This window comes from Oncorhynchus clarkii, chromosome 10 (genome assembly GCF_045791955.1).
Source record: "Oncorhynchus clarkii lewisi isolate Uvic-CL-2024 chromosome 10, UVic_Ocla_1.0, whole genome shotgun sequence".
In the NCBI taxonomy this organism is placed as follows: domain Eukaryota; kingdom Metazoa; phylum Chordata; class Actinopteri; order Salmoniformes; family Salmonidae; genus Oncorhynchus; species Oncorhynchus clarkii.
In genome coordinates this window covers 2004069-2032028 of record NC_092156.1, presented here as the reverse complement: position 1 = coordinate 2032028, position 27960 = coordinate 2004069, and the positions used below count along the sequence as shown (strand labels likewise).

At 43.7% G+C, this 27960-nt stretch overlaps 1 protein-coding gene across 2 annotated transcripts in view; it reads right to left on the bottom strand.

Moving 5' to 3' along the window:
• The window catches only part of LOC139419371 (cell adhesion molecule 2-like), a 478628-nt gene that overhangs the window by 73177 nt on the left and 377491 nt on the right, over nucleotides 1–27960 (bottom strand). For both annotated transcript variants that reach the window (XM_071169314.1, XM_071169313.1), the window contains exons 6-7: nucleotides 27756–27846; nucleotides 24511–24689 (exon numbers count right to left, since the gene is read on the bottom strand). In XM_071169314.1, the coding sequence (XP_071025415.1) occupies nucleotides 24511–24689; nucleotides 27756–27846 (270 nt within the window). The remainder of the gene's footprint in view (nucleotides 1–24510; nucleotides 24690–27755; nucleotides 27847–27960) is intronic.

The following is a 27960-nucleotide window of genomic DNA, read 5'->3' as shown; positions in this document are numbered from 1 at the left end:
GGTATCAAATACATCAAACACAGGAGGCTGGTGGCACCTTAATCGTGGAGGACGGGGCTCGTGGTAATGGCTGGAGCGGAATGGGTGGAATGGTATCAAATACATCAAACACAGGAGGCTGGTGGCACCTTAATCGTGGAGGACGGGGCTCGTGGTAATGGCTGGAGCGGAATGGGTGGAATGGTATTAAATACATTAAACACAGGAGGCTGGTGGCACCTTAATCGTGGAGGACGGGGCTCGTGGTAATGGCTGGAGCGGAATGGGTGGAATGGTATCAAATACATTACACACAGGAGGCTGGTGGCACCTTAATCGTGGAGGACGGGGCTCGTGGTAATGGCTGGAGCGGAATGGGTGGAATGGTATCAAATACATTAAACACAGGAGGCTGGTGGCACCTTAATCGTGGAGGACGGGGCTCGTGGTAATGGCTGGAGCGGAATGGGTGGAATGGTATCAAATACATCAAACACAGGAGGCTGGTGGCACCTTAATCGTGGAGGACGGGGCTCGTGGTAATGGCTGGAGCGGAATGGGTGGAATGGTATTAAATACATTAAACACAGGAGGCTGGTGGCACCTTAATCGTGGAGGACGGGGCTCGTGGTAATGGCTGGAGCAGAATGGGTAGAATGGAGGACGGGGCTCGTGGTAATGGCTGGAGCAGAATGGGTAGAATGGAGGACGGGGCTCGTGGTAATGGCTGGAGCGGAATGGGTGGAATGGTATCAAATACATTAAACACAGGAGGCTGGTGGCACCTTAATCGTGGAGGACGGGGCTCGTGGTAATGGCTGGAGCGGAATGGGTGGAATGGTATCAAATACATCAAACACAGGAGGCTGGTGGCACCTTAATCGTGGAGGACGGGGCTCGTGGTAATGGCTGGAGCAGAATGGGTGGAATGGTATCAAATACATCAAACACAGGAGGCTGGTGGCACCTTAATCGTGGAGGACGGGGCTCGTGGTAATGGCTGGAGCGGAATGGGTGGAATGGTATCAAATACATCAAACACAGGAGGCTGGTGGCACCTTAATCGTGGAGGACGGGGCTCGTGGTAATGGCTGGAGCGGAATGGGTGGAATGGTATTAAATACATTAAACACAGGAGGCTGGTGGCACCTTAATCGTGGAGGACGGGGCTCGTGGTAATGGCTGGAGCGGAATGGGTGGAATGGTATCAAATACATTACACACAGGAGGCTGGTGGCACCTTAATCGTGGAGGACGGGGCTCGTGGTAATGGCTGGAGCGGAATGGGTGGAATGGTATCAAATACATTAAACACATGATTTCCATTCGCTCCGTTACGACCATTATTATGAGCCGTCCTCCCTTCAGCAGCCTCCTGTCGAGCGGTCGCCTGCACCCTGATGACCTTATAGTTAGGGAGATAACGCTGACAGAACAGTCTCCCGATGTCAAATTACCAAAGGAAGCCATTTTGATTTGTCCAGGTCTACCATTAACTTCTGATGCCCTAAAATGGTGGATCACATAAAAACCTAGTTTCCAAAAACCAACCAAGGCTAAATGTTTCTCACTTTCTCTGGTCTATTAAAGCGGTAGATTGAAATATGGTGACAGTTTATGGGGTTACATGAATATCTTATTTTATATGTTTATGTTCCCTCTCTCTCTCTCTCTCTCTCTCTCTGTTTCTCTCTCTTTATCTCTCTCATTCTCCCTCTGACGCTCTCTCTCTCTTCTCTCTCTCTGATGCTCTCTCTGATGCTCGCTCTCTCTCTCTCTCAACATCAATTTCTATTTCTATATAATGGGCTTTGTTGGGAAACATGTTTACATTGCCAAAGCAAGTGAAATAGAAAACAAACAAACAAAAGTTAAGTAAACAATAAAAAATGAACAGCAAACAATTACACAATCTGTCTGTCTCTATATCTCTATATCTCTATATCTCTATATCTCTCTCTGTCTCTATATCTCTCTCTGTCTCTCTCTGTCTCTATATCTCTCTGTCTCTATATCTCTCTCTGTCTCTATATCTCTATATCTCTCTCTGTCTCTATATCTCTATATCTCTCTCTGTCTCTATATCTCTATATCTCTATATCTCTCTCTATCTCTATATCTCTATATCTCTCTCTGTCTCTATATCTCTATATCTCTCTCTGTCTCTATATCTCTCTCTGTCTCTCTCTGTCTCTATATCTCTCTGTCTCTATATCTCTCTCTGTCTCTATATCTCTATATCTCTATATCTCTCTCTGTCTCTATATCTCTCTGTCTCTATATCTCTATATCTCTCTCTGTCTCTATATCTGTCTGTCTCTATATCTCTCTGTCTCTATATCTCTATATCTCTCTCTGTCTCTATATCTCTCTCTGTCTCTCTATATCTCTATATCTCTCTGTCTCTATATCTGTCTGTCTCTATATCTCTATATCTCTATATCTCTATATCTCTCTATCTCTATATCTCTCTCTGTCTCTATATCTCTCTATCTCTATATCTCTCTCTGTCTCTATATCTGTCTGTCTCTATATCTCTCTGTCTCTATATCTCTATATCTCTATATCTCTCTGTCTCTATATCTCTCTATCTCTCTCTGTCTCTATATCTCTCTCTGTCTCTATATCTCTCTGTCTCTATATCTCTCTATCTCTCTCTGTCTCTATATCTCTCTGTCTCTATATCTCTCTCTGTCTCTCTCTGTCTCTATATCTCTCTCTGTCTCTCTCTGTCTCTATATCTCTCTGTCTCTATATCTCTCTCTGTCTCTCTCTGTCTCTATATCTCTCTCTGTCTCTCTCTGTCTCTATATCTCTCTCTGTCTCTCTCTGTCTCTATATCTCTCTGTCTCTATATCTCTCTCTGTCTCTATATCTCTATATCTCTCTCTGTCTCTATATCTCTATATCTCTCTGTCTCTATATCTCTATATCTCTCTCTGTCTCTATATCTCTATATCTCTCTGTCTCTATATCTCTCTCTGTCTCTCTCTGTCTCTATATCTCTCTCTGTCTCTCTCTGTCTCTATATCTCTCTGTCTCTATATCTCTCTGTCTCTATATCTCTATATCTCTATATCTCTCTCTGTCTCTATATCTCTATATCTCTATATCTCTCTCTGTCTCTATATCTCTATATCTCTATATCTCTCTCTGTCTCTATATCTCTATATCTCTATATCTCTCTGTCTCTATATCTCTCTCTGTCTCTATATCTCTCTCTGTCTCTATATCTCTATATCTCTATATCTCTATATCTCTCTGTCTCTATATCTCTCTCTGTCTCTCTCTGTCTCTATATCTCTCTCTGTCTCTCTCTGTCTCTATATCTCTATATCTCTATATCTCTATATCTCTCTCTGTCTCTATATCTCTCTGTCTCTATATCTCTATATCTCTCTGTCTCTATATCTCTATATCTCTCTGTCTCTATATCTCTATATCTCTCTGTCTCTATATCTCTCTGTCTCTATATCTCTATATCTCTCTGTCTCTATATCTCTCTGTCTCTATATCTCTCTGTCTCTATATCTCTCTGTCTCTATATCTCTCTGTCTCTATATCTCTATATCTCTCTCTGTCTCTATATCTCTCTGTCTCTATATCTCTCTCTGTCTCTCTCTGTCTCTATATCTCTCTGTCTCTATATCTCTCTCTGTCTCTCTCTGTCTCTATATCTCTCTCTGTCTCTCTCTGTCTCTATATCTCTCTCTGTCTCTCTCTGTCTCTATATCTCTCTGTCTCTATATCTCTCTGTCTCTATATCTCTATATCTCTATATCTCTCTCTGTCTCTATATCTCTATATCTCTATATCTCTCTCTGTCTCTATATCTCTATATCTCTATATCTCTCTCTGTCTCTATATCTCTATATCTCTATATCTCTCTGTCTCTATATCTCTCTCTGTCTCTATATCTCTCTCTGTCTCTATATCTCTATATCTCTATATCTCTATATCTCTCTGTCTCTATATCTCTCTCTGTCTCTCTCTGTCTCTATATCTCTCTCTGTCTCTCTCTGTCTCTATATCTCTATATCTCTATATCTCTATATCTCTCTCTGTCTCTATATCTCTCTGTCTCTATATCTCTATATCTCTCTGTCTCTATATCTCTATATCTCTCTGTCTCTATATCTCTATATCTCTCTGTCTCTATATCTCTCTGTCTCTATATCTCTATATCTCTCTGTCTCTATATCTCTCTGTCTCTATATCTCTCTGTCTCTATATCTCTCTGTCTCTATATCTCTCTGTCTCTATATCTCTCTGTCTCTATATCTCTATATCTCTATATCTCTCTGTCTCTATATCTCTATATCTCTCTGTCTCTATATCTCTATATCTCTCTGTCTCTATATCTCTATATCTCTCTGTCTCTATATCTCTATATCTCTCTGTCTCTATATCTCTCTGTCTCTATATCTCTATATCTCTCTGTCTCTATATCTCTCTGTCTCTATATCTCTCTGTCTCTATATCTCTCTGTCTCTATATCTCTCTGTCTCTATATCTCTATATCTCTATATCTCTATATCTCTCTGTCTCTATATCTCTATATCTCTATATCTCTCTCTGTCTCTATATCTCTATATCTCTATATCTCTATATCTCTATATCTCTCTCTGTCTCTATATCTCTATATCTCTATATCTCTATATCTCTATGTCTCTATATCTCTATATCTCTATATCTCTCTCTGTCTCTATATCTCTATATCTCTATATCTCTATATCTCTCTGTCTCTATATCTCTATATCTCTATATCTCTCTCTGTCTCTATATCTCTATATCTCTATATCTCTATATCTCTATATCTCTCTCTGTCTCTATATCTCTATATCTCTATATCTCTATATCTCTATGTCTCTATATCTCTATATCTGTCTCTATATCTCTCTATATCTCTCTCTGTCTCTATATCTCTATATCTCTCTGTCTCTATATCTCTATATCTCTATATCTCTATATCTCTATATCTCTATATCTCTATATCTCTCTCTGTCTCTATATCTCTCTCTGTCTCTATATCTCTCTCTGTCTCTATATCTCTATATCTCTATATCTCTATATCTCTATATCTCTATATCTCTATATCTCTCTCTGTCTCTATATCTCTCTGTCTCTCTCTGTCTCTATATCTCTCTGTCTCTATATCTCTCTGTCTCTATATCTCTATATCTCTATATCTCTCTGTCTCTATATCTCTATATCTCTCTCTGTCTCTATATCTCTCTCTGTCTCTATATCTCTCTCTGTCTCTATATCTCTCTGTCTCTATATCTCTATATCTCTATATCTCTCTCTGTCTCTATATCTCTCTGTCTCTATATCTCTATATCTCTCTGTCTCTATATCTCTCTGTCTCTATATCTCTATGTCTCTATATCTCTCTGTCTCTCTGTCTCTATATCTCTATATCTCTCTGTCTCTATATCTCTCTGTCTCTATATCTCTATATCTGTCTCTATATCTCTCTGTCTCTATATCTCTATATCTCTCTGTCTCTATATCTCTCTGTCTCTATATCTCTATGTCTCTATATCTCTCTGTCTCTCTGTCTCTATATCTCTATATCTCTCTGTCTCTATATCTCTCTGTCTCTATATCTCTCTGTCTCTATATCTCTCTCTGTCTCTCTGTCTCTATATCTCTATATCTCTATATATCTCTCTGTCTCTATATCTCTATATCTCTATATCTCTCTCTGTCTCTATATCTCTATATCTCTATATCTCTATATCTCTATATCTCTATATCTCTATATCTCTCTCTGTCTCTATATCTCTATATCTCTATATCTCTATATCTCTCTCTGTCTCTATATCTCTATATCTCTATATCTCTATATCTCTCTCTGTCTCTATATCTCTATATCTCTATATCTCTATATCTCTCTGTCTGTCTCTATATCTCTCTCTGTCTGTCTCTGTCTCTATATCTCTCTGTCTCTATATCTCTCTCTGTCTCTCTCTGTCTCTATATCTCTCTGTCTCTATATCTCTCTCTGTCTCTCTCTGTCTCTATATCTCTATATCTCTATATCTCTCTGTCTCTATATCTCTCTGTCTCTCTCTGTCTCTATATCTCTATATCTCTATATCTCTCTGTCTCTATATCTCTCTGTCTCTCTCTGTCTCTATATCTCTATATCTCTATATCTCTCTGTCTCTATATCTCTCTGTCTCTCTGTCTCTATATCTCTATATCTCTATATCTCTATATCTCTCTCTGTCTGTCTCTATATCTCTATATCTCTATATCTCTATATCTCTCTCTGTCTCTATATCTCTCTCTGTCTCTATATCTCTATATCTCTATATCTCTATATCTCTATATCTCTCTCTGTCTCTCTGTCTCTATATCTCTCTCTGTCTCTCTCTGTCTCTCTGTCTCTATATCTCTATATCTCTATATCTCTCTCTGTCTGTCTCTATATCTCTATATCTCTATATCTCTCTCTGTCTCTCTCTGTCTCTATATCTCTCTCTGTCTCTCTCTGTCTCTATATCTCTCTCTGTCTCTCTCTGTCTCTATATCTCTCTCTGTCTGTCTCTGTCTCTATATCTCTCTCTGTCTCTCTCTGTCTCTATATCTCTCTCTGTCTCTCTCTGTCTCTATATCTCTATATCTCTATATCTCTCTCTGTCTCTATATCTCTCTCTGTCTCTATATCTCTCTCTGTCTGTCTCTCTCTCTGTCTCTATATCTCTCTCTGTCTCTATATCTCTCTCTGTCTGTCTCTCTCTCTGTCTCTCTGTCTCTCTCTGTCTCTCTGTCTCTATATCTCTCTGTCTCTATATCTCTCTCTGTCTCTATATCTCTCTCTGTCTCTATATCTCTCTCTGTCTCTATATCTCTCTCTGTCTGTCTCTCTCTCTGTCTCTATATCTCTCTCTGTCTCTATATCTCTCTCTGTCTGTCTCTCTCTCTGTCTGTCTCTCTGTCTCTCTGTCTCTATATCTCTCTCTGTCTGTCTCTCTCTCTGTCTGTCTCTCTGTCTCTCTGTCTCTATATCTCTCTCTGTCTCTATATCTCTCTCTGTCTCTCTCTGTCTCTATATCTCTATATCTCTATATCTCTCTCTGTCTGTCTCTCTCTCTGTCTGTCTCTCTGTCTCTCTGTCTCTATATCTCTCTCTGTCTCTATATCTCTCTCTGTCTCTATATCTCTCTCTGTCTCTATATCTCTCTCTGTCTCTATATCTCTCTTGTCCTCTGTCTCCCTCTCTCTCTCTCTCTGTCTCTATATCTCTCTTGTCCTCTGTCTCCCTCTCTCTCTCTCTCTGTCTCTATATCTCTCTTGTCCTCTGTCTCCCTCTCTCTCTCTCTTTGACTGTCTCTAGCTCTCTCTGACTCTCTCTTTTTGTCTCTCTTTCTCTCTTTCTCTCTGTCTCTCTCTCTCTCTCTCTCTCTCTCTCTCTCTGTCTCTCTGTCTGTCTCTCTCTCTCTGTCTGTCTCTCTGTCTGTCTCTCTGTCTGTCTCTCTCTCTCTCTCTCTCTGTCTCTGTCTCTGTCTCTCTCTGACTGTCTCTCTGTCTGTCTCTCTCTCTCTCTCTCTGTCTCTGTCTCTCTCTGACTGTCTCTCTGTCTGTCTCTCTGTCTGTCTCTCTGTCTGTCTCTCTGTCTGTCTCTCTCTCTCTCTCTCTGTCTCTGTCTCTCGCTCGCTCTGACTGTCTCTCTGACTGTCTCTCTCTCTCTCAATTCAATTGAAAGAGCTTTATTGGCATGGGAAACCTATGTTTACATTAACAAAGCAAGAGAAACAGATCATAAACAAGAGTGAAATAAACAAATAAACAATAAACAACATTACACTCACAAAAGTTCCAAAAGAATAAAGACATTTCAAATGTCATATTATGTCTATATACAGTGTTGTAACGATGTGTAAATAGTGAAAGTACAAAAGGGAAATAAATAAACATAAATATGGGTTGTATTTACAATGGTGTTTGTTCTTCACTGGTTGCCCTTTTCTTGTGGCAACACACATCTTGTTGCTGTGATGTCACTGTGGTATTTCATCCAGTAGATATGGGATTTAATTTTGGGTCAGTCACAGTGGTCAGGTATTCTGCCACTGCGTACATCTCTGTTTAGGGCCAAATAGCGTTCTAGTTTGCTCTGTGTTTTTGTTAATTCATTCCAATGTGTCAAGTAATTAATTATCTTTTGTTTTCTCATGATTTGGTTGGGTCTAATTGTGTGGCTGTCTGTGGTTCTGTTTGTGTTTGTGAACAGAGCCCCAGGATCAGCTTGCTTATGTGACTCTTCTCCAGGTGCATCTCTCTGTAGAAGATGGCTTTGTTATGGAATAAAGCAGAAAGATGCCGACAGAGATGGTCGCTTCGAGTTCTTAGGAAACTTTCCCCAAGCGGATCCTCAATTTGGAACACCACCCAGGACAATGGATCAAAGGCGCCGCAGAAGGGGCTGATGGAGCGGCCTTCTGGTCAGGCTCTATAGACGGGCACATTGCTCCCGAGTACTATTAGCCAATGTCCAGTCTCTTGACAACAAGGCAGACGAAATTTGAGCAAGGGTTACCTTCCAGAGAGACCTCAGAGATTGTAACATTCTCTGTTTCATAGAAACATGGCTCTCTCTCAAGGTATGTTGTCGGAATCGGATCAGCCACCGGGCTTCTCCGTGCATTGCGCCGACATAGATAAAAATCTCTGGGAAGAGGAAGGGCGGGGGTGTATTCTTCATGATTAACAACTCATGGTGTAATCATAACGACACACAGAAACTCAAGTGCTTCTGCTCACCCACTCACTTCCTTACAATCAAATGCCGGCCATTTTACCTACCAAGAGAATTCTCATCAGTTATAGTCACAGCTGTACATTCCCCCTCAAGCAAACACCAAGGGTGCATTTATTGTAGCTGGGGATTTTAACTAAGCAAATTTGACAACAACTAAATTCTATCAGCATATTGATTGCACTACGTGCAGGGGTAATACACTCGACCACTGCTACTCTAACTTCAGCAATGCATACAAAGCCCCGCCCTCCCTTCAGCAAATCCGACCACGATGCCATCTTGCTCCTACTGTCTTATAGGCAGAAACTCAAACAGGATGTACCAGTGACGAGAACCCATTCAACGCTGGTCTGACCAATCGGAAGCCACGCTTCAAGATTGTTTTGATCACGTGGACTGGAATGTTTTCTGGTCAGACTCAGAGAACAACATCGACCTATACAACCTATACGCTGACTTGGTGAGTGAGTCCATGAAGAAGTGCATTGGTGATGTTGTACCCACTGTGACTATTAAAACCCAGAAACCGTGGATGGACGGCGGCATTTGCACACAACTGAAAGCGCGAAACACTGCATTAAACCATGGAAGAGGTCTGGAAATATGGCTGAACATAAACAGTGTAGTTTTTCCGTCCTCAAGCCAAATGCCGGCACAGGGACAAAGTGGAGTTGCAATTCAACGGCTCAGACATGAGATGCATGTGGCAGGATCTACAGGAAAATCACAGACTACAAGTACCCCAGTGCGCATGTGCGTTTCCTATTAGGTGTAGTAACGTAACACTGCCGTAATGCATTACTGCTTAGTAACAGCACAGTAACTAATATAAACAGATGTAGATCCCAGATACTACACTCCTCCCCCATAGTGTTTAACTCCCAGAGAACAATGTTTTGTTACTCCTTATCTCCACGTTGTCTCCCTTTTGTTATGGGCTTTGAGCCGGTTCGTGACAATATGTTAACTACAAATACCTAGATGTCTGGTTAGACTGTAAACTCTCCTTCCAGACTCACATAAAACATCTCCAATCCAAAGTTTAATCTAGAATTGGCTTTCTATTTCGCAACGAAGCATCCTTCACCCATGCTGCCAAACATACCCTCGTAAAACTGACCATCTTACCGATCCTCGACTTCGGCGATTTCATTTACAAAATAGCCTGCAACACCCTACTCAACAAATTGGTTGCAGTCTATCACAGTGCCATCCGTTTTGTCACCAAATCCCCATATACTACCCACCTCTGCGACCTGTACGCTCTCGTTGGCTGGCTCTCGCTTCATACTCGTCGCCAAACCCACTGGCTCCAGGTCATCTACAAGACCCTGCTAGGTAAAGTCCCACCTTATCTCTGCTCGCTGGTCACCATAGCAGCACCCACCCATAGCACGCGTTCCAGCAGGTATATCTCACTTTTCACCCCCAAAGCCAATTCCTCCTTTGTCCGCCTCTCCTTCCAGTTCTCTGCTGCCAATGACTGGAACGAACTACAAAAATCTCTGAAACTGGAAACACTTATCTCCCTCACTAGCTTTAAGCACCAGCTGTCAGAGCAGCTCACAGATCACTGCACCTGTACATAGCCCATTTATAAATAGCCCAAACAACTACCCCTTCCCCTACTGTATTTATTTATTTTTCTCCTTTGCACCCCATTATTTCTACTTTGCACATCTACTCATCTACTGTTAAATCTACCATTCCAGTGTTTTAATTGCTATATTGTATTTACTTTGCCACCATGGCCTATGTATTGCCTTTACCTCCCTTATCTCACCTCATTTGCTCACACTGTATATAGACTTATTTTGCCATCCTCGTCTCTTTCATGTTGACGAAACGGTCTATGACTCTGTCATACAGGACACACTTAGTTTTTTTTTTGTCCTAGGCTACCTGGCTAAAATACTTGCTTCCATTCATGGGCAACGTTAGCTAGTTAACATCTAGCTACATATTGATCTTCCATCCTCTCAGGCCAGTGAAATGTCAGGCTAGTGTAACTTTGAGATATTTCCTCTCCACCTCCCTTAGTGTGCGTGATTCAGTGTGTTTCTTAAATGTCACCTAGGCTACGAGATGTCCTCATTACACTAAAAACACCACATTTACCCCCCCCCCCCCCCCCGACTTAATGTTGCTGGATGCCAGGAAGAGTAGCTGCTGCCTTGGCAGGAACTAACGGGGATCCATAATGAACCCCAGGAAGAGTAGCTGCTGCCTTGACAGGAACTAATGGGGATCCATAATAAACCGCAGGAAGAGTAGCTGCTGCCTTGGCAGGATCTAATGGGGATCCATAATAAACCCCAGGAAGAGTAGCTGCTGCCTTGACAGGAGCTAATGGGGATCCATAATAAACCCCAGGAAGAGTATCTGCTCACCACACATCAACTATCAGGTGGAGAGGTGAGGAGTGATCAATGCCGATTCGGAACAAGGTGGATGATAAGTTGGCCATGATGGATCAAGGGTCCAGTTTGGAAATTTAGCCAGGACACTGGAGTTAACACCCCTACTCGATTTTTATTGACCACAGAGAGTCAGGAAGCCTGTTTAAACGTCCCATCCAAAATAAGACACCCTTCACACGGCAATGTCCCCTTCACTGCCCTGGGGTCTCGTTAGACCAGAGGGACCGACCAGGACCAACCCTGCTTAGCTTCAGAGGAAAGCCAGCAGGGTGGTATGCTGCTGGGTGATATGCTAAACTGCCAGCTCGCCTCAAAAGAGCACATGCTTGTTCCCTCCAGCCACAACTCAGCTGAAGACAACCCATATTACATCCTCAAACTATTCTCTAGGGCCCGGAGCCCATCCCTAAACAACACTGAGGCAGTCCCCAACCCTATGCCTGGCTCGTCCCCAACCCCATGCCTGGCTCACACACTCCCTGCAGATTCCTGCGTAGCAGGCCAAGAAAGCTCAATAGAGTGTATAGCTGCCCTGATAGAGGACAGCCCTGACGAATGTCCCGTCCTATCCTTACGGGCCTATGTGCCCCCTTCCCCCCACCTTGATCATGCATTAAGTCACAACCAAAACCAGACAAAACATTGAACAGATATTTAAGGTTCACCTTATCAAAGGCTTTCTCCTGGTCCAAGAAAAGCAGTCCAAAATTCACATTCAAAAGCCTCGACGGGTCCAGCCTGTCCCTGATTATGAACAGATTGTCTATGATTGAGTGTCCTGGTACACGGTACGTTCGGTCATTTTGTACATTAGAGTCCAGACTTGAGTCTGTTATCGAGGACCTGATAGTCCACACAGAGCAAGGCCACAGGCCTCCAGTTCTTTAGGTCGCTCAAGTCCCCTTTTTTGGTCGGGAGAGTCAAAGCCGCCCGCTGACAGTTTAGCGACAACTCCCCTTTCCCGACACACTCACGCAAAACAAGTCCTGTTCAATGATTCCCCAGAACCTTTTTTATAAAAGTCCACAGGCAGACCATCAACCCCTCTGCTCCCTCATTTCCTCCTCAACAGAAGTTACACACCCATCAGACTCCCTCATCTCTCCCCCTCAACAGAAGTTCAAATCAAATCACAATAATAGCACAATTGGTAAAGAGACCATCTCCTCCAGCGCAATCTTGTTACACACCCATCAGACTGCCTCATCTCCTCCTCAACAGAAGTTAAACACCCGTCAGACAAACATAAGCAATGGATTGTCTTGGTTTCCCTCTGTTTTGTCAACCCAAAGAAAAAGGAGCTGGGTGTATTCACCAACCCAAAGAAGGAGCTGGGAGTATTCACCAACCCAAAGAAGAAGGAGCTGGGAGTATTCACCAACCCAAAGCAGAAGCTGGGAGTATTCATCAACCCATAGAAGAAGGAGCTAGGAGTATTCACCAACCCAAAGAAGAAGCTGGGAGTATTCATCAACCCAAAGAAGAAGGAGCTGGGAGTATTCACCAACCCAAAGAAGGAGCTGGGAGTATTCACCAACCCAAAGAAGAAGGAGCTGGGAGTATTCACCAACCCAAAGAAGAAGGAGCTAGGAGTATTCATCAACCCAAAGAAGGAGCTGGGAGTATTCACCAACCAAAAGAAGAAGGAGCTGGGAGTATTCATCAACCCAAAGAAGAAGGAGCTGGGAGTATTCATCAACCCAAAGAAGAAGGAGCTGTGAGTATTCACCAACCCAAGAAGGAGCTGGGAGTATTCACCAACCCAAAGAAGGAGCTGGGAGTATTCACCAACCCAAAGAAGAAGAAGCTGTGAGTATTCACCAACTCAAGAAGGAGCTGGGTGTATTCACCAACCCAAAGAAGGAGCTGGGTGTATTCACCAACCCATAGAATGAGCTGGGAGTATTCACCAACCCATAGAAGAAGGAGCTGGGAATATTCATCAACCCAAAGAAGAAGGAGCTGGGAGTATTCACCAACCCAAAGAAGAAGGAGCTGGGAGTATTCACCAACCCAAAGAAGGAGCTGGGTGTATTCACCAACCCAAGGAAGAAGGAGCTGGGTGTATTCACCAACCCAAAGAAGAAGCTAGGAGTATTCACCAACCCAAAGAAGAAGGAGCTAGGAGTATTCACAAACACAAAGAAGAAGGAGCTGGGAGTATTCACCAACCCAAATGAAGAAGGAGCTGGGAGTATTCACCAACCCAAAGAAGAAGGAGCTGGGAGTATTCATCAACCCAAAGAAGAAGGAGCTGGGAGTATTCATCAACCCAAAGAATGAGCTGGGAGTATTCACCAACCCAAAGAAGAAGGAGCTAGGAGTATTCACCAACCCAAAGAAGGAGCTGGGTGTATTCACCAACCCAAAGAAGAAGGAGCTGGGAGTATTCATCAACCCAACGAAGAAGGAGCTGGGAGTATTCACCAACCCAAAGAAGAAGGAGCTAGGAGTATTCACCAACCCAAAGAAGGAGCTGGGTGTATTCACCAACCCAAAGAAGAAGGAGCTGGGAGTATTCACCAACCCAAAGAATGAGCTGGGTGTATTCACCAACCCAAAGAAGAAGGAGCTGGGAGTATTCACCAACCCAAAAAAGGAGCTGGGTGTATTCACCAACCCAAAGAAGAAGGAGCTGGGAGTATTCACCAACCCAAAGAAGGAGCTGGGAGTATTCACCAACCCAAAGAAGAAGAAGCTAGGAGTATTCACCAACCCAAAGAAGGAGCTGGGTGTATTCACCAACCCAAAGAAGAAGGAGCTGGGAGTATTCACCAACCCAAAGAAGGAGCTGGGAGTATTCACCAACCCAAAGAAGAAGGAGTTGGGAGTATTCATCAACCCAAAGAAGAAGAAGCTGGGTGTATTCACCAACCCAAGAAGGAGCTGGGAGTATTCATCAACCCAAAGAAGGAGCTGGGTGTATTCACCAACCCAAGAAGGAGCTGGGAGTATTCACCAACCCAAAGAAGAAGGAGCTGGGTGTATTCACCAACCCAAAGAAGAAGGAGCTGGGAGTATTCACCACCCCAAAGAAGGAGCTAGGAGTATTCACCAACCCAAAGAAGAAGGAGCTGGGAGTATTCACCAACCCAAAGAAGTAGGAGCTGGGAGTATTCACCAACCCAAAGAAGAAGAAGCTGGGAGTATTCACCAACCCAAAGAAGAAGGAGCTGGGAGTATTCACCAACCCAAAGAAGAAGGAGCTGGGAGTATTCATCAACCCATAGAAGAAGGAGCTAGGAGTATTCACCAACCCAAAGAAGGAGCTGGGAGTATTCACCAACCCAAAGAAGGAGCTGGGAGTATTCACCAACCCAAAGAAGAAGAAGCTGGGAGTATTCATCAACCCATAGAAGAAGGAGCTAGGAGTATTCACCAACCAAAAGAAGGAGCTGAGAGTATTCACCAACCCAAAGAAGGAGCTGGGAGTATTCATCTCAACAGTCCTCCTTTCGTGTATTTTAAATAGATGAGTTTACAGCCCCGCCAGATAAGCCTCCACCCCACTTATACTACGCTCCAGCTCCCCCAGTACTCTCCTGGGCCCGGTTTCCCAAAAGCATAAGGTTAAGGTCATTGTCAGAAGCATAGGATATAACTGGGCCCATGACTCTGAAGAGGAAAAGGCAGTAATACTGCTGACAGAAACACTGAACATGTGGCCATCTTGGCCATGTTCTGTTATAATCTCCACCCGGCACAGCCAGAAGAGGACTGTTTGTGTTTGTGAACAGAGCCCCAGGATCAGCTTGCTTATGTGACTCTTCTCCAGGTGCATCTCTCTGTAGAAGATGGCTTTGTTATGGAATAAAGCAGAAAGATGCCGACAGAGATGGTCGCTTCGAGTTCTTAGGAAACTTTCCCCAAGCGGATCCTCAATTTGGAACACCACCCAGGACAATGGATCAAAGGCGCCGCAGAAGGGGCTGATGGAGCGGCCTTCTGGTCAGGCTCTATAGACGGGCACATTGCTCCCGAGTACTATTAGCCAATGTCCAGTCTCTTGACAACAAGGCAGACGAAATTTGAGCAAGGGTTACCTTCCAGAGAGACCTCAGAGATTGTAACATTCTCTGTTTCATAGAAACATGGCTCTCTCTCAAGGTATGTTGTCGGAATCGGATCAGCCACCGGGCTTCTCCGTGCATTGCGCCGACATAGATAAAAATCTCTGGGAAGAGGAAGGGCGGGGGTGTATTCTTCATGATTAACAACTCATGGTGTAATCATAACGACACACAGAAACTCAAGTGCTTCTGCTCACCCACTCACTTCCTTACAATCAAATGCCGGCCATTTTACCTACCAAGAGAATTCTCATCAGTTATAGTCACAGCTGTACATTCCCCCTCAAGCAAACACCAAGGGTGCATTTATTGTAGCTGGGGATTTTAACTAAGCAAATTTGACAACAACTAAATTCTATCAGCATATTGATTGCACTACGTGCAGGGGTAATACACTCGACCACTGCTACTCTAACTTCAGCAATGCATACAAAGCCCCGCCCTCCCTTCAGCAAATCCGACCACGATGCCATCTTGCTCCTACTGTCTTATAGGCAGAAACTCAAACAGGATGTACCAGTGACGAGAACCCATTCAACGCTGGTCTGACCAATCGGAAGCCACGCTTCAAGATTGTTTTGATCACGTGGACTGGAATGTTTTCTGGTCAGACTCAGAGAACAACATCGACCTATACAACCTATACGCTGACTTGGTGAGTGAGTCCATGAAGAAGTGCATTGGTGATGTTGTACCCACTGTGACTATTAAAACCCAGAAACCGTGGATGGACGGCGGCATTTGCACACAACTGAAAGCGCGAAACACTGCATTAAACCATGGAAGAGGTCTGGAAATATGGCTGAACATAAACAGTGTAGTTTTTCCGTCCTCAAGCCAAATGCCGGCACAGGGACAAAGTGGAGTTGCAATTCAACGGCTCAGACATGAGATGCATGTGGCAGGATCTACAGGAAAATCACAGACTACAAGTACCCCAGTGCGCATGTGCGTTTCCTATTAGGTGTAGTAACGTAACACTGCCGTAATGCATTACTGCTTAGTAACAGCACAGTAACTAATATAAACAGATGTAGATCCCAGATACTACACTCCTCCCCCATAGTGTTTAACTCCCAGAGAACAATGTTTTGTTACTCCTTATCTCCACGTTGTCTCCCTTTTGTTATGGGCTTTGAGCCGGTTCGTGACAATATGTTAACTACAAATACCTAGATGTCTGGTTAGACTGTAAACTCTCCTTCCAGACTCACATAAAACATCTCCAATCCAAAGTTTAATCTAGAATTGGCTTTCTATTTCGCAACGAAGCATCCTTCACCCATGCTGCCAAACATACCCTCGTAAAACTGACCATCTTACCGATCCTCGACTTCGGCGATTTCATTTACAAAATAGCCTGCAACACCCTACTCAACAAATTGGTTGCAGTCTATCACAGTGCCATCCGTTTTGTCACCAAATCCCCATATACTACCCACCTCTGCGACCTGTACGCTCTCGTTGGCTGGCTCTCGCTTCATACTCGTCGCCAAACCCACTGGCTCCAGGTCATCTACAAGACCCTGCTAGGTAAAGTCCCACCTTATCTCTGCTCGCTGGTCACCATAGCAGCACCCACCCATAGCACGCGTTCCAGCAGGTATATCTCACTTTTCACCCCCAAAGCCAATTCCTCCTTTGTCCGCCTCTCCTTCCAGTTCTCTGCTGCCAATGACTGGAACGAACTACAAAAATCTCTGAAACTGGAAACACTTATCTCCCTCACTAGCTTTAAGCACCAGCTGTCAGAGCAGCTCACAGATCACTGCACCTGTACATAGCCCATTTATAAATAGCCCAAACAACTACCCCTTCCCCTACTGTATTTATTTATTTTTCTCCTTTGCACCCCATTATTTCTACTTTGCACATCTACTCATCTACTGTTAAATCTACCATTCCAGTGTTTTAATTGCTATATTGTATTTACTTTGCCACCATGGCCTATGTATTGCCTTTACCTCCCTTATCTCACCTCATTTGCTCACACTGTATATAGACTTATTTTGCCATCCTCGTCTCTTTCATGTTGACGAAACGGTCTATGACTCTGTCATACAGGACACACTTAGTTTTTTTTTTGTCCTAGGCTACCTGGCTAAAATACTTGCTTCCATTCATGGGCAACGTTAGCTAGTTAACATCTAGCTACATATTGATCTTCCATCCTCTCAGGCCAGTGAAATGTCAGGCTAGTGTAACTTTGAGATATTTCCTCTCCACCTCCCTTAGTGTGCGTGATTCAGTGTGTTTCTTAAATGTCACCTAGGCTACGAGATGTCCTCATTACACTAAAAACACCACATTTACCCCCCCCCCCCCCCCCGACTTAATGTTGCTGGATGCCAGGAAGAGTAGCTGCTGCCTTGGCAGGAACTAACGGGGATCCATAATGAACCCCAGGAAGAGTAGCTGCTGCCTTGACAGGAACTAATGGGGATCCATAATAAACCGCAGGAAGAGTAGCTGCTGCCTTGGCAGGATCTAATGGGGATCCATAATAAACCCCAGGAAGAGTAGCTGCTGCCTTGACAGGAGCTAATGGGGATCCATAATAAACCCCAGGAAGAGTATCTGCTCACCACACATCAACTATCAGGTGGAGAGGTGAGGAGTGATCAATGCCGATTCGGAACAAGGTGGATGATAAGTTGGCCATGATGGATCAAGGGTCCAGTTTGGAAATTTAGCCAGGACACTGGAGTTAACACCCCTACTCGATTTTTATTGACCACAGAGAGTCAGGAAGCCTGTTTAAACGTCCCATCCAAAATAAGACACCCTTCACACGGCAATGTCCCCTTCACTGCCCTGGGGTCTCGTTAGACCAGAGGGACCGACCAGGACCAACCCTGCTTAGCTTCAGAGGAAAGCCAGCAGGGTGGTATGCTGCTGGGTGATATGCTAAACTGCCAGCTCGCCTCAAAAGAGCACATGCTTGTTCCCTCCAGCCACAACTCAGCTGAAGACAACCCATATTACATCCTCAAACTATTCTCTAGGGCCCGGAGCCCATCCCTAAACAACACTGAGGCAGTCCCCAACCCTATGCCTGGCTCGTCCCCAACCCCATGCCTGGCTCACACACTCCCTGCAGATTCCTGCGTAGCAGGCCAAGAAAGCTCAATAGAGTGTATAGCTGCCCTGATAGAGGACAGCCCTGACGAATGTCCCGTCCTATCCTTACGGGCCTATGTGCCCCCTTCCCCCCACCTTGATCATGCATTAAGTCACAACCAAAACCAGACAAAACATTGAACAGATATTTAAGGTTCACCTTATCAAAGGCTTTCTCCTGGTCCAAGAAAAGCAGTCCAAAATTCACATTCAAAAGCCTCGACGGGTCCAGCCTGTCCCTGATTATGAACAGATTGTCTATGATTGAGTGTCCTGGTACACGGTACGTTCGGTCATTTTGTACATTAGAGTCCAGACTTGAGTCTGTTATCGAGGACCTGATAGTCCACACAGAGCAAGGCCACAGGCCTCCAGTTCTTTAGGTCGCTCAAGTCCCCTTTTTTGGTCGGGAGAGTCAAAGCCGCCCGCTGACAGTTTAGCGACAACTCCCCTTTCCCGACACACTCACGCAAAACAAGTCCTGTTCAATGATTCCCCAGAACCTTTTTTATAAAAGTCCACAGGCAGACCATCAACCCCTCTGCTCCCTCATTTCCTCCTCAACAGAAGTTACACACCCATCAGACTCCCTCATCTCTCCCCCTCAACAGAAGTTCAAATCAAATCACAATAATAGCACAATTGGTAAAGAGACCATCTCCTCCAGCGCAATCTTGTTACACACCCATCAGACTGCCTCATCTCCTCCTCAACAGAAGTTAAACACCCGTCAGACAAACATAAGCAATGGATTGTCTTGGTTTCCCTCTGTTTTGTCAACCCAAAGAAAAAGGAGCTGGGTGTATTCACCAACCCAAAGAAGGAGCTGGGAGTATTCACCAACCCAAAGAAGAAGGAGCTGGGAGTATTCACCAACCCAAAGCAGAAGCTGGGAGTATTCATCAACCCATAGAAGAAGGAGCTAGGAGTATTCACCAACCCAAAGAAGAAGCTGGGAGTATTCATCAACCCAAAGAAGAAGGAGCTGGGAGTATTCACCAACCCAAAGAAGGAGCTGGGAGTATTCACCAACCCAAAGAAGAAGGAGCTGGGAGTATTCACCAACCCAAAGAAGAAGGAGCTAGGAGTATTCATCAACCCAAAGAAGGAGCTGGGAGTATTCACCAACCAAAAGAAGAAGGAGCTGGGAGTATTCATCAACCCAAAGAAGAAGGAGCTGGGAGTATTCATCAACCCAAAGAAGAAGGAGCTGTGAGTATTCACCAACCCAAGAAGGAGCTGGGAGTATTCACCAACCCAAAGAAGGAGCTGGGAGTATTCACCAACCCAAAGAAGAAGAAGCTGTGAGTATTCACCAACTCAAGAAGGAGCTGGGTGTATTCACCAACCCAAAGAAGGAGCTGGGTGTATTCACCAACCCATAGAATGAGCTGGGAGTATTCACCAACCCATAGAAGAAGGAGCTGGGAATATTCATCAACCCAAAGAAGAAGGAGCTGGGAGTATTCACCAACCCAAAGAAGAAGGAGCTGGGAGTATTCACCAACCCAAAGAAGGAGCTGGGTGTATTCACCAACCCAAGGAAGAAGGAGCTGGGTGTATTCACCAACCCAAAGAAGAAGCTAGGAGTATTCACCAACCCAAAGAAGAAGGAGCTAGGAGTATTCACAAACACAAAGAAGAAGGAGCTGGGAGTATTCACCAACCCAAAGAAGAAGGAGCTGGGAGTATTCACCAACCCAAAGAAGAAGGAGCTGGGAGTATTCATCAACCCAAAGAAGAAGGAGCTGGGAGTATTCATCAACCCAAAGAATGAGCTGGGAGTATTCACCAACCCAAAGAAGAAGGAGCTAGGAGTATTCACCAACCCAAAGAAGGAGCTGGGTGTATTCACCAACCCAAAGAAGAAGGAGCTGGGAGTATTCATCAACCCAACGAAGAAGGAGCTGGGAGTATTCACCAACCCAAAGAAGAAGGAGCTAGGAGTATTCACCAACCCAAAGAAGGAGCTGGGTGTATTCACCAACCCAAAGAAGAAGGAGCTGGGAGTATTCACCAACCCAAAGAATGAGCTGGGTGTATTCACCAACCCAAAGAAGAAGGAGCTGGGAGTATTCACCAACCCAAAAAAGGAGCTGGGTGTATTCACCAACCCAAAGAAGAAGGAGCTGGGAGTATTCACCAACCCAAAGAAGGAGCTGGGAGTATTCACCAACCCAAAGAAGAAGAAGCTAGGAGTATTCACCAACCCAAAGAAGGAGCTGGGTGTATTCACCAACCCAAAGAAGAAGGAGCTGGGAGTATTCACCAACCCAAAGAAGGAGCTGGGAGTATTCACCAACCCAAAGAAGAAGGAGTTGGGAGTATTCATCAACCCAAAGAAGAAGAAGCTGGGTGTATTCACCAACCCAAGAAGGAGCTGGGAGTATTCATCAACCCAAAGAAGGAGCTGGGTGTATTCACCAACCCAAGAAGGAGCTGGGAGTATTCACCAACCCAAAGAAGAAGGAGCTGGGTGTATTCACCAACCCAAAGAAGAAGGAGCTGGGAGTATTCACCACCCCAAAGAAGGAGCTAGGAGTATTCACCAACCCAAAGAAGAAGGAGCTGGGAGTATTCACCAACCCAAAGAAGTAGGAGCTGGGAGTATTCACCAACCCAAAGAAGAAGAAGCTGGGAGTATTCACCAACCCAAAGAAGAAGGAGCTGGGAGTATTCACCAACCCAAAGAAGAAGGAGCTGGGAGTATTCATCAACCCATAGAAGAAGGAGCTAGGAGTATTCACCAACCCAAAGAAGGAGCTGGGAGTATTCACCAACCCAAAGAAGGAGCTGGGAGTATTCACCAACCCAAAGAAGAAGAAGCTGGGAGTATTCATCAACCCATAGAAGAAGGAGCTAGGAGTATTCACCAACCAAAAGAAGGAGCTGAGAGTATTCACCAACCCAAAGAAGGAGCTGGGAGTATTCATCTCAACAGTCCTCCTTTCGTGTATTTTAAATAGATGAGTTTACAGCCCCGCCAGATAAGCCTCCACCCCACTTATACTACGCTCCAGCTCCCCCAGTACTCTCCTGGGCCCGGTTTCCCAAAAGCATAAGGTTAAGGTCATTGTCAGAAGCATAGGATATAACTGGGCCCATGACTCTGAAGAGGAAAAGGCAGTAATACTGCTGACAGAAACACTGAACATGTGGCCATCTTGGCCATGTTCTGTTATAATCTCCACCCGGCACAGCCAGAAGAGGACTGGCCATAGCCTGGTTCCTCTCTAGGTTTCTTCTTAGGTTTTGACCTTTCTATCTAGGGAGTTTTAAGATTTTCAAGCCGATTTAAGTCAAACCAACTCCAAGTGTAGATTTGGCCTTGTGTTTTAGGTTATTGTCCTGCTGAAAAGGGGAATTAATCTCCCAGTGTCTGTTGGAAAGCAGACTGAACCAGGGTTTGTTCTAGAATTTTTCCTGTGCTTAACTCTATTCTCTAGTCCTGCCGATGACAAACATACCCACAACATGATGCAGACACCACTTCTACAATGTTGTTGATCCATCCCCAGCTGTCTTCTATCACAGCCATTAAACTCTGTTACTGTTGTTACAACTTCTACAATGTTGTTGATCCATCCTCCGTTGCCTCCTATCACAGACATTAAACTCTGTTACTGTTGTTACAACTTCTACAATGTTGTTGATCCATCCCCAGCTGTCTTCTATCACAGCCATTAAACTCTTTTACTGTTGTTACAACTTCTACAATGTTGTTGATCCATCCCCAGCTGTCTTCTATCACAGCCATTAAACTCTGTTACTGTTGTTACAACTTCTACAATGTTGTTGATCCATCCCCAGCTGTCTTCTATCACAGCCATTAAACTCTTTTACTGTTGTTACAACTTCTACAATGTTGTTGATCCATCCTCCAGCTGTCTTCTATCACAGACATTAAACTCTGTTACTGTTGTTACAACTTCTACAATGTTGTTGATCCATCCCCAGCTGTCTTCTATCACAGACATTAAACTCTGTTACTGTTGTTACAACTTCTACAATGTTGTTGATCCATCCCCAGCTGTCTTCTATCACAGCCATTAAACTCTGTTACTGTTGTTACAACTTCTACAATGTTGTTGATCCATCCCCAGCTGTCTTCTATCACAGACATTAAACTCTGTTACTGTTTTAAAGCCACCATTGGCCTCATGGTGAAATCCCGAGCGGTTTCCTTCCTCTCCGGCAATACAGTATCCGAAGTGTAATTAATAACTTCACTATGCTCAAAAGGACATTCAATGTCTGGATATTTTTGTTCTACCAATAGGTGTGAGGCATTCGAAAACCTCCCTGGTCTTTGTGGTTGAATCTGTGCTTGAAATTCACTGCTCAACTGAGGGACCTTACAGATTATTGTATGTGTGGGATACAGAGATGAGGTAGCCATTCAAAAATCATGTTAAACACTATTATTGCACACAGAGTGAGTCCCTGCAACTTATTATGTGACTTGTTAATTAAGGATCGGTGTCCCGCTAGCGTGTCAACTTCCGGTGAAATTATCACAGAAATTATGGATATTAAACAATTAGGTACATATAAGTGTCTTATATCGGTTGAAAGCTTAAATTCTTGTTAATCTAACTGCACTGTCTGATTTACAGTAGCCATTACAGTGAAAACATGGCATGCGATTGTTTGAGGACAGTGCCCCACATCAAAATATTTTTCCACCAGCACAGGTTTCATACAATCACATACAGCGATAAAATATTAACTTACTTTTTGAAAATCTCCCTCTGATTTGTCATCCAAAGGGTCCCAGCTACAACATGTAGTGTTGTTTTGTTAGATAAAATCCTTCTTTATATCCCAAAAAGTCTATTTAGTTGGCGCCATCGATTTGACTAATCCATTCGTTCAATTTGCAGAGAAAGGAATCCGAAAATCTACCCCTAAACTTTGTTTCAGCGAGGCAAAATGCGTTTCTATTTACTCTTCAGATATCCTAAAATGTAATCAAACAATAATATTTCTTACGGAAAGAGGTATGTTCAATAGGAAAACTATTTTAGCAGGTGTGTAATGTCTTCATGGCGCGAGCAAACATTAATTTCCAAGATTGTGTCCTTCCACTAAAACTGATTTGTCGTATTTGTTTTTGAAGTTACAAGCCTGAAACCTTGAACATATACTGCTGCCACCCCGTGGAAGCCATAGGAATTGCATCCAGGGAGCTAATTTTCAATATGACCATTTACTTGCATTTCTAAGAGGATGGACTCTCCAAAGAAAATGCTGGTTGTTTTTTCTTTTAATTTTCAACAACCATATCTATTGTGTTATATTCTCCTACATTATTTTAACATTTCTACAAACTTCAAAGTATTTTCTTTACAATGGTACCATTATATGCATATCCTGAGTTACTTTGGGCTTCAGGGTCTGAGTTACTTTGGGCTTCAGGGTCTGAGTTACTTTGGGCTTCAGGGTCTGAGTTACTTTGGTCATTCAGGCAGGTAGTGGAGAAAAAAAGCAGCCTAGTCCTAAGAACATTTATATAAGCCATAGCAAAGGAGTTGAATACTTATTGACCCAAGATATTTCATCTTTCCATCTTGAATGAATTTGTAAACGTATCTAAAAACATAATTTCACTTTGACATCATGGCCAGTGAAAAACAATCGAAATGTACTCAATTTAAAATTCAGGCTGGAAAAAGTCAAGGGGTATGATAACTTTGAAGGCTCACTGCCACAACTAAGGTATGTGGTTGGACAATTGTAAACATCTCAAATTCATAGACAGATACAAGATGTCATTATTAATTTAATTTAATTTAATCTAATTTGAGAGGAAAGATGGACCCTAATATTATAAAAAGCCATTTAAAATAAAAAAACATTTGAAGAGAATATGAGTGTTTACCCTCTTCTTGGTGTTCTCCACTCTCTTGGTCTAATCTCTTATTTTATCTGACGGCTGTAAGAGGTTCTGATATATCTGGTATTCTGTTATTCATCTTATGGCTGTAACAGGATATACAGTATCTATTATTGAACTGGAAGAAACTGTTTATGAACTATTCATCCAAACCAGACCTAGCTTCTTCTCTTCTCTTCTCTGTCCCTGGCCCTGTTTCATACACCCTCAACAAGGTCCTTCGTTTTCTTTGTTCACATAATTAGGCTCTCTTACCGTAGACGTAGAGTATGTATTCTGCACTGCTGGTGCCTAGGTGGTTGGAGGCCACACAGCGGTAGGTGCCATTGTCTGTCTTGTTAAGGGCGGAAAAGGTGAGTTCTCTTCCCTGTACGATCATTCTCTCCAGGTCTGGTAGCTCTCCTCCATCCTTAGTCCACAACACAGGGTCTGGCCTTGGGGTGGGAGTGGAGGGGGGGTGGGTGGTTTAGAGAAGGGGAGAGAGGTGGGTGGGGTTGAGGGGAAATAAAGAGAAGGAAGGAAGGGGCAGAGAGGGGAGAGGGAGGGAGATAAGGAGTGGGAAGAGAGGGGAGAGGGAGGGAGATAGGGAGTGGGAAGAGAGGGGAGAGGGAGGGGAGGGAGATAGGGAGTGGGAAGAGAGGGGAGAGGGAGGGGAGGGAGATGAGCAGGGAGAAGAGAGGGGAGAGGGAGGGAGATAGGGAGTGGGGAGAGAGGGGAGAGGGAGGGGGAGGGAGATAGGGAGTGGGAAGAGAGGGGAGAGGGAGGGGGAGGGAGATAGGGAGTGGGAAGAGAGGGGAGAGGGAGGGGAGGGAGATGAGCAGGGAGAAGAGAGGGGAGAGGGAGGGAGATAGGGAGTGGGGAGAGAGGGGAGAGGGAGGGGGAGGGAGATAGGAAGGGAAGTGGGAAGGGAGGGGAGAGTGAGGGGGAGGGAGATAGGGAGTGGGAAGGGGGAAGGGAGCGGGAAGAGAAGGGAGAGGGAGGGGGATGAGGAGGGGGAGGGGGAGGGAGATGAGGAGGGGGAGGGGGAGGGAGATGAGGAGGGAGAAGAGGAAAAGGAGAGGCAGGAAGACGGGGTTGAGTGGGTGAGAAAAAGACAGAGACAGACCTTAGACACCGTGAAATGATTTTCTCTAATTAGTCTTCCAAATGTTGATGTAAACGTCCTTGTAAACTTTTGGGTTCAATACCTCGTCATTTAGGTTCAATAACTCGTCATTTAGGTTCAATACCTCGTCATTTAGGTTCAATACCTCGTCATTTAGATTCAATACCTCGTCATTTAGGTTCAATACCTCGTCATTTAGGTTCAATACCTCGTCATTTAGGTTCAATATCTCGTCATTTAGGTTCAATACCTCGTCATGGATTTTTTATTGTTTGCACCAAACCACCATTTTTTATATACAGTTGAAGTGGGAAGTTTACATACACCTTAGCCTAATATATTTAAACTGACATTCCTGACTACTACAAAATCCCTGTTTTTGGTCAGTTAGGATCACCACTTTATTTTTAAGAATGTGAAATGTTAGAATAATAGTAGAGAGAAGTATTTATTTCAGCTTTTATTTCTTTCATCACATTCCCAGTGGGTCAGAAGTTTACACACACTCTATTAGTATTTGGTAGCATTGCCTTTAAATTGTTTAACTTGGGTCAACCATTTCGGGTAGCCTTCCACAAGCTTCCCACAATAAGTTGGGTGAATTTTGTCCCATTCCTCCTGACAGAGCTGGTGTAACTGAGTCAGGTTTGTAGGCCTCCTTGCTCATATGCTTTTTCAGTTCCACCCACACATTTTCTATAGGATTGAGGTCAGGACTTTGTGATGGTCACTCCAATACTTTGACTTTGTTCTCCATGAGCCATTTTGCCACAACTTCGGAAGTATGCTTGAGTCATTGTCCATTTGGAAGACCCATTTGCGACCAAGCTTTAACTGATGTCTTGAGATGTTGCTTCAATATATCAAAATAATTATCCTTCCTAATGAAGCCATATTTTTTGTGAAGTGCACCAGTCCCTCCTGCAGCAAAGCACCCCCACAACATGACGCTGCCACCCCCGTGCTTTACTGTTGGGAAAGTGTTCTTCAACTTGCAATCCGATCCATTTGTGACCAAGCTTTAACTTTCTGACTGATGTGCTTTACGATTGGGATGGTGTCTTTGGCATGCAAGTCTCCCCCTTTTTCCTCCAAACATAACGATGGTCATTATGGCCAAACAGCTCTGTTTTGTTTCATCAGACCAGAGAACATTTCTCCAAAAAGTACGATCTTTGTCCCCATGTGCAGTTGCAAACCGTAGTCTGGCTTTTTTAATGGCACTCTTAGAGCAGTGGCTTCTTCCTTGCTGAGCGGTTTCAGGTTATGTCGATGTAGGACTCGTTTCACTGTGGATATAGACACCTTTGTACCTGTTTCCTCCAGCATCTTCACAAGGTCCTTTGCTGCTGTTCTGGGATTGATTTACACTTTTCGCACCAAACTACGTTCATTTCTAGGAGACAGAACGTGTCTCCTTCCTGAGCGGTATGACGGCTGCATGGTCCCATGGTGTTTATACTTGCGTACTATTGTTTGTACAGATGAACGTGGTACCTTCAGGCATTTGGAAATTGCTCCCAAGGATGAATCAGACTTGTGGAGGTCTACAATTTTTTTTCTGAGGTCTTGGCTGATATCTTTTGATTTTCCCATGATGTCAAGCAAAGGGGCACTGAGTTTGAAGGTAGGCCTTGAAATACATCCACAGGTACACCTCCAATTGACTCAAATGATGTCAATTAGCCTATCAGAATCTTCTAAAGCCATGACATCATTTTCTGGAATTTTCCAAGCTGTTTAAAACCTGTTGCATCTCTAGGGGCGCTATTTCATTTTTGGATAAAAAACGTTCCCGTTTTAAGCGCGATATTTTGTCACGAAAAGATGCTCGACTATGCATATTCTTATATATATATATATATATACAGTTTTGGAAAGAAAACACTCTGAAGTTTCAGAATCTGCAAAGATTTTGTCTGTAAGTGCCCCAGAACTCATTCTACAGGTGAAACCAAGATGATACGTCAACCAGGAAATGAGCAGAATTTCTGAAGCTCTGTTTTCTAATGTATCCTTATATGGCTGTGAATGCGACAGGAATAACCTTCTACCGTTTCCCCAAGATGTCGGCAGCATTGTGACGTATTTGTAGGCATATCATTGGAAGATTGACCATAAGAGACTACATTTTCCAAGTGTCCGCCTGGTGTCCTGCTTCGAAACTGGTGCGCAAAGCCAGGTGCAAGTATTTTTCCATTTGATTGAGGTGAGAAACCATGCTTCCAGGAACGATATATCATTGAAGAGATATGTGAAAAACACCTTGAGGATTGATTCTAAACAACGTTTGCCATGTTTTCAGTCGATATTATGGAGTTAATTTGGAAAAAAGTTCGCGTTTTGAGGACTGAATTATTATTTTTTTTTGGTAGCCAATGGAGGACTGACTTACGATGGGTTTCCCTTGGATACACACTCCAGCTTCAGGTACTGACCCTCCTGAGGGAACGTCAGCGACTGGGTGATCAACACACGAGGAGCATCTGGAGAAATACACACAGAAAATGTTTTAATTTTTCTATTTTTTGGGGAATATTTAGAAAAAAAATGAGTGATTGCATGTGTGTATGTCTGACAGTGTGTATCTGTTTGGAGAC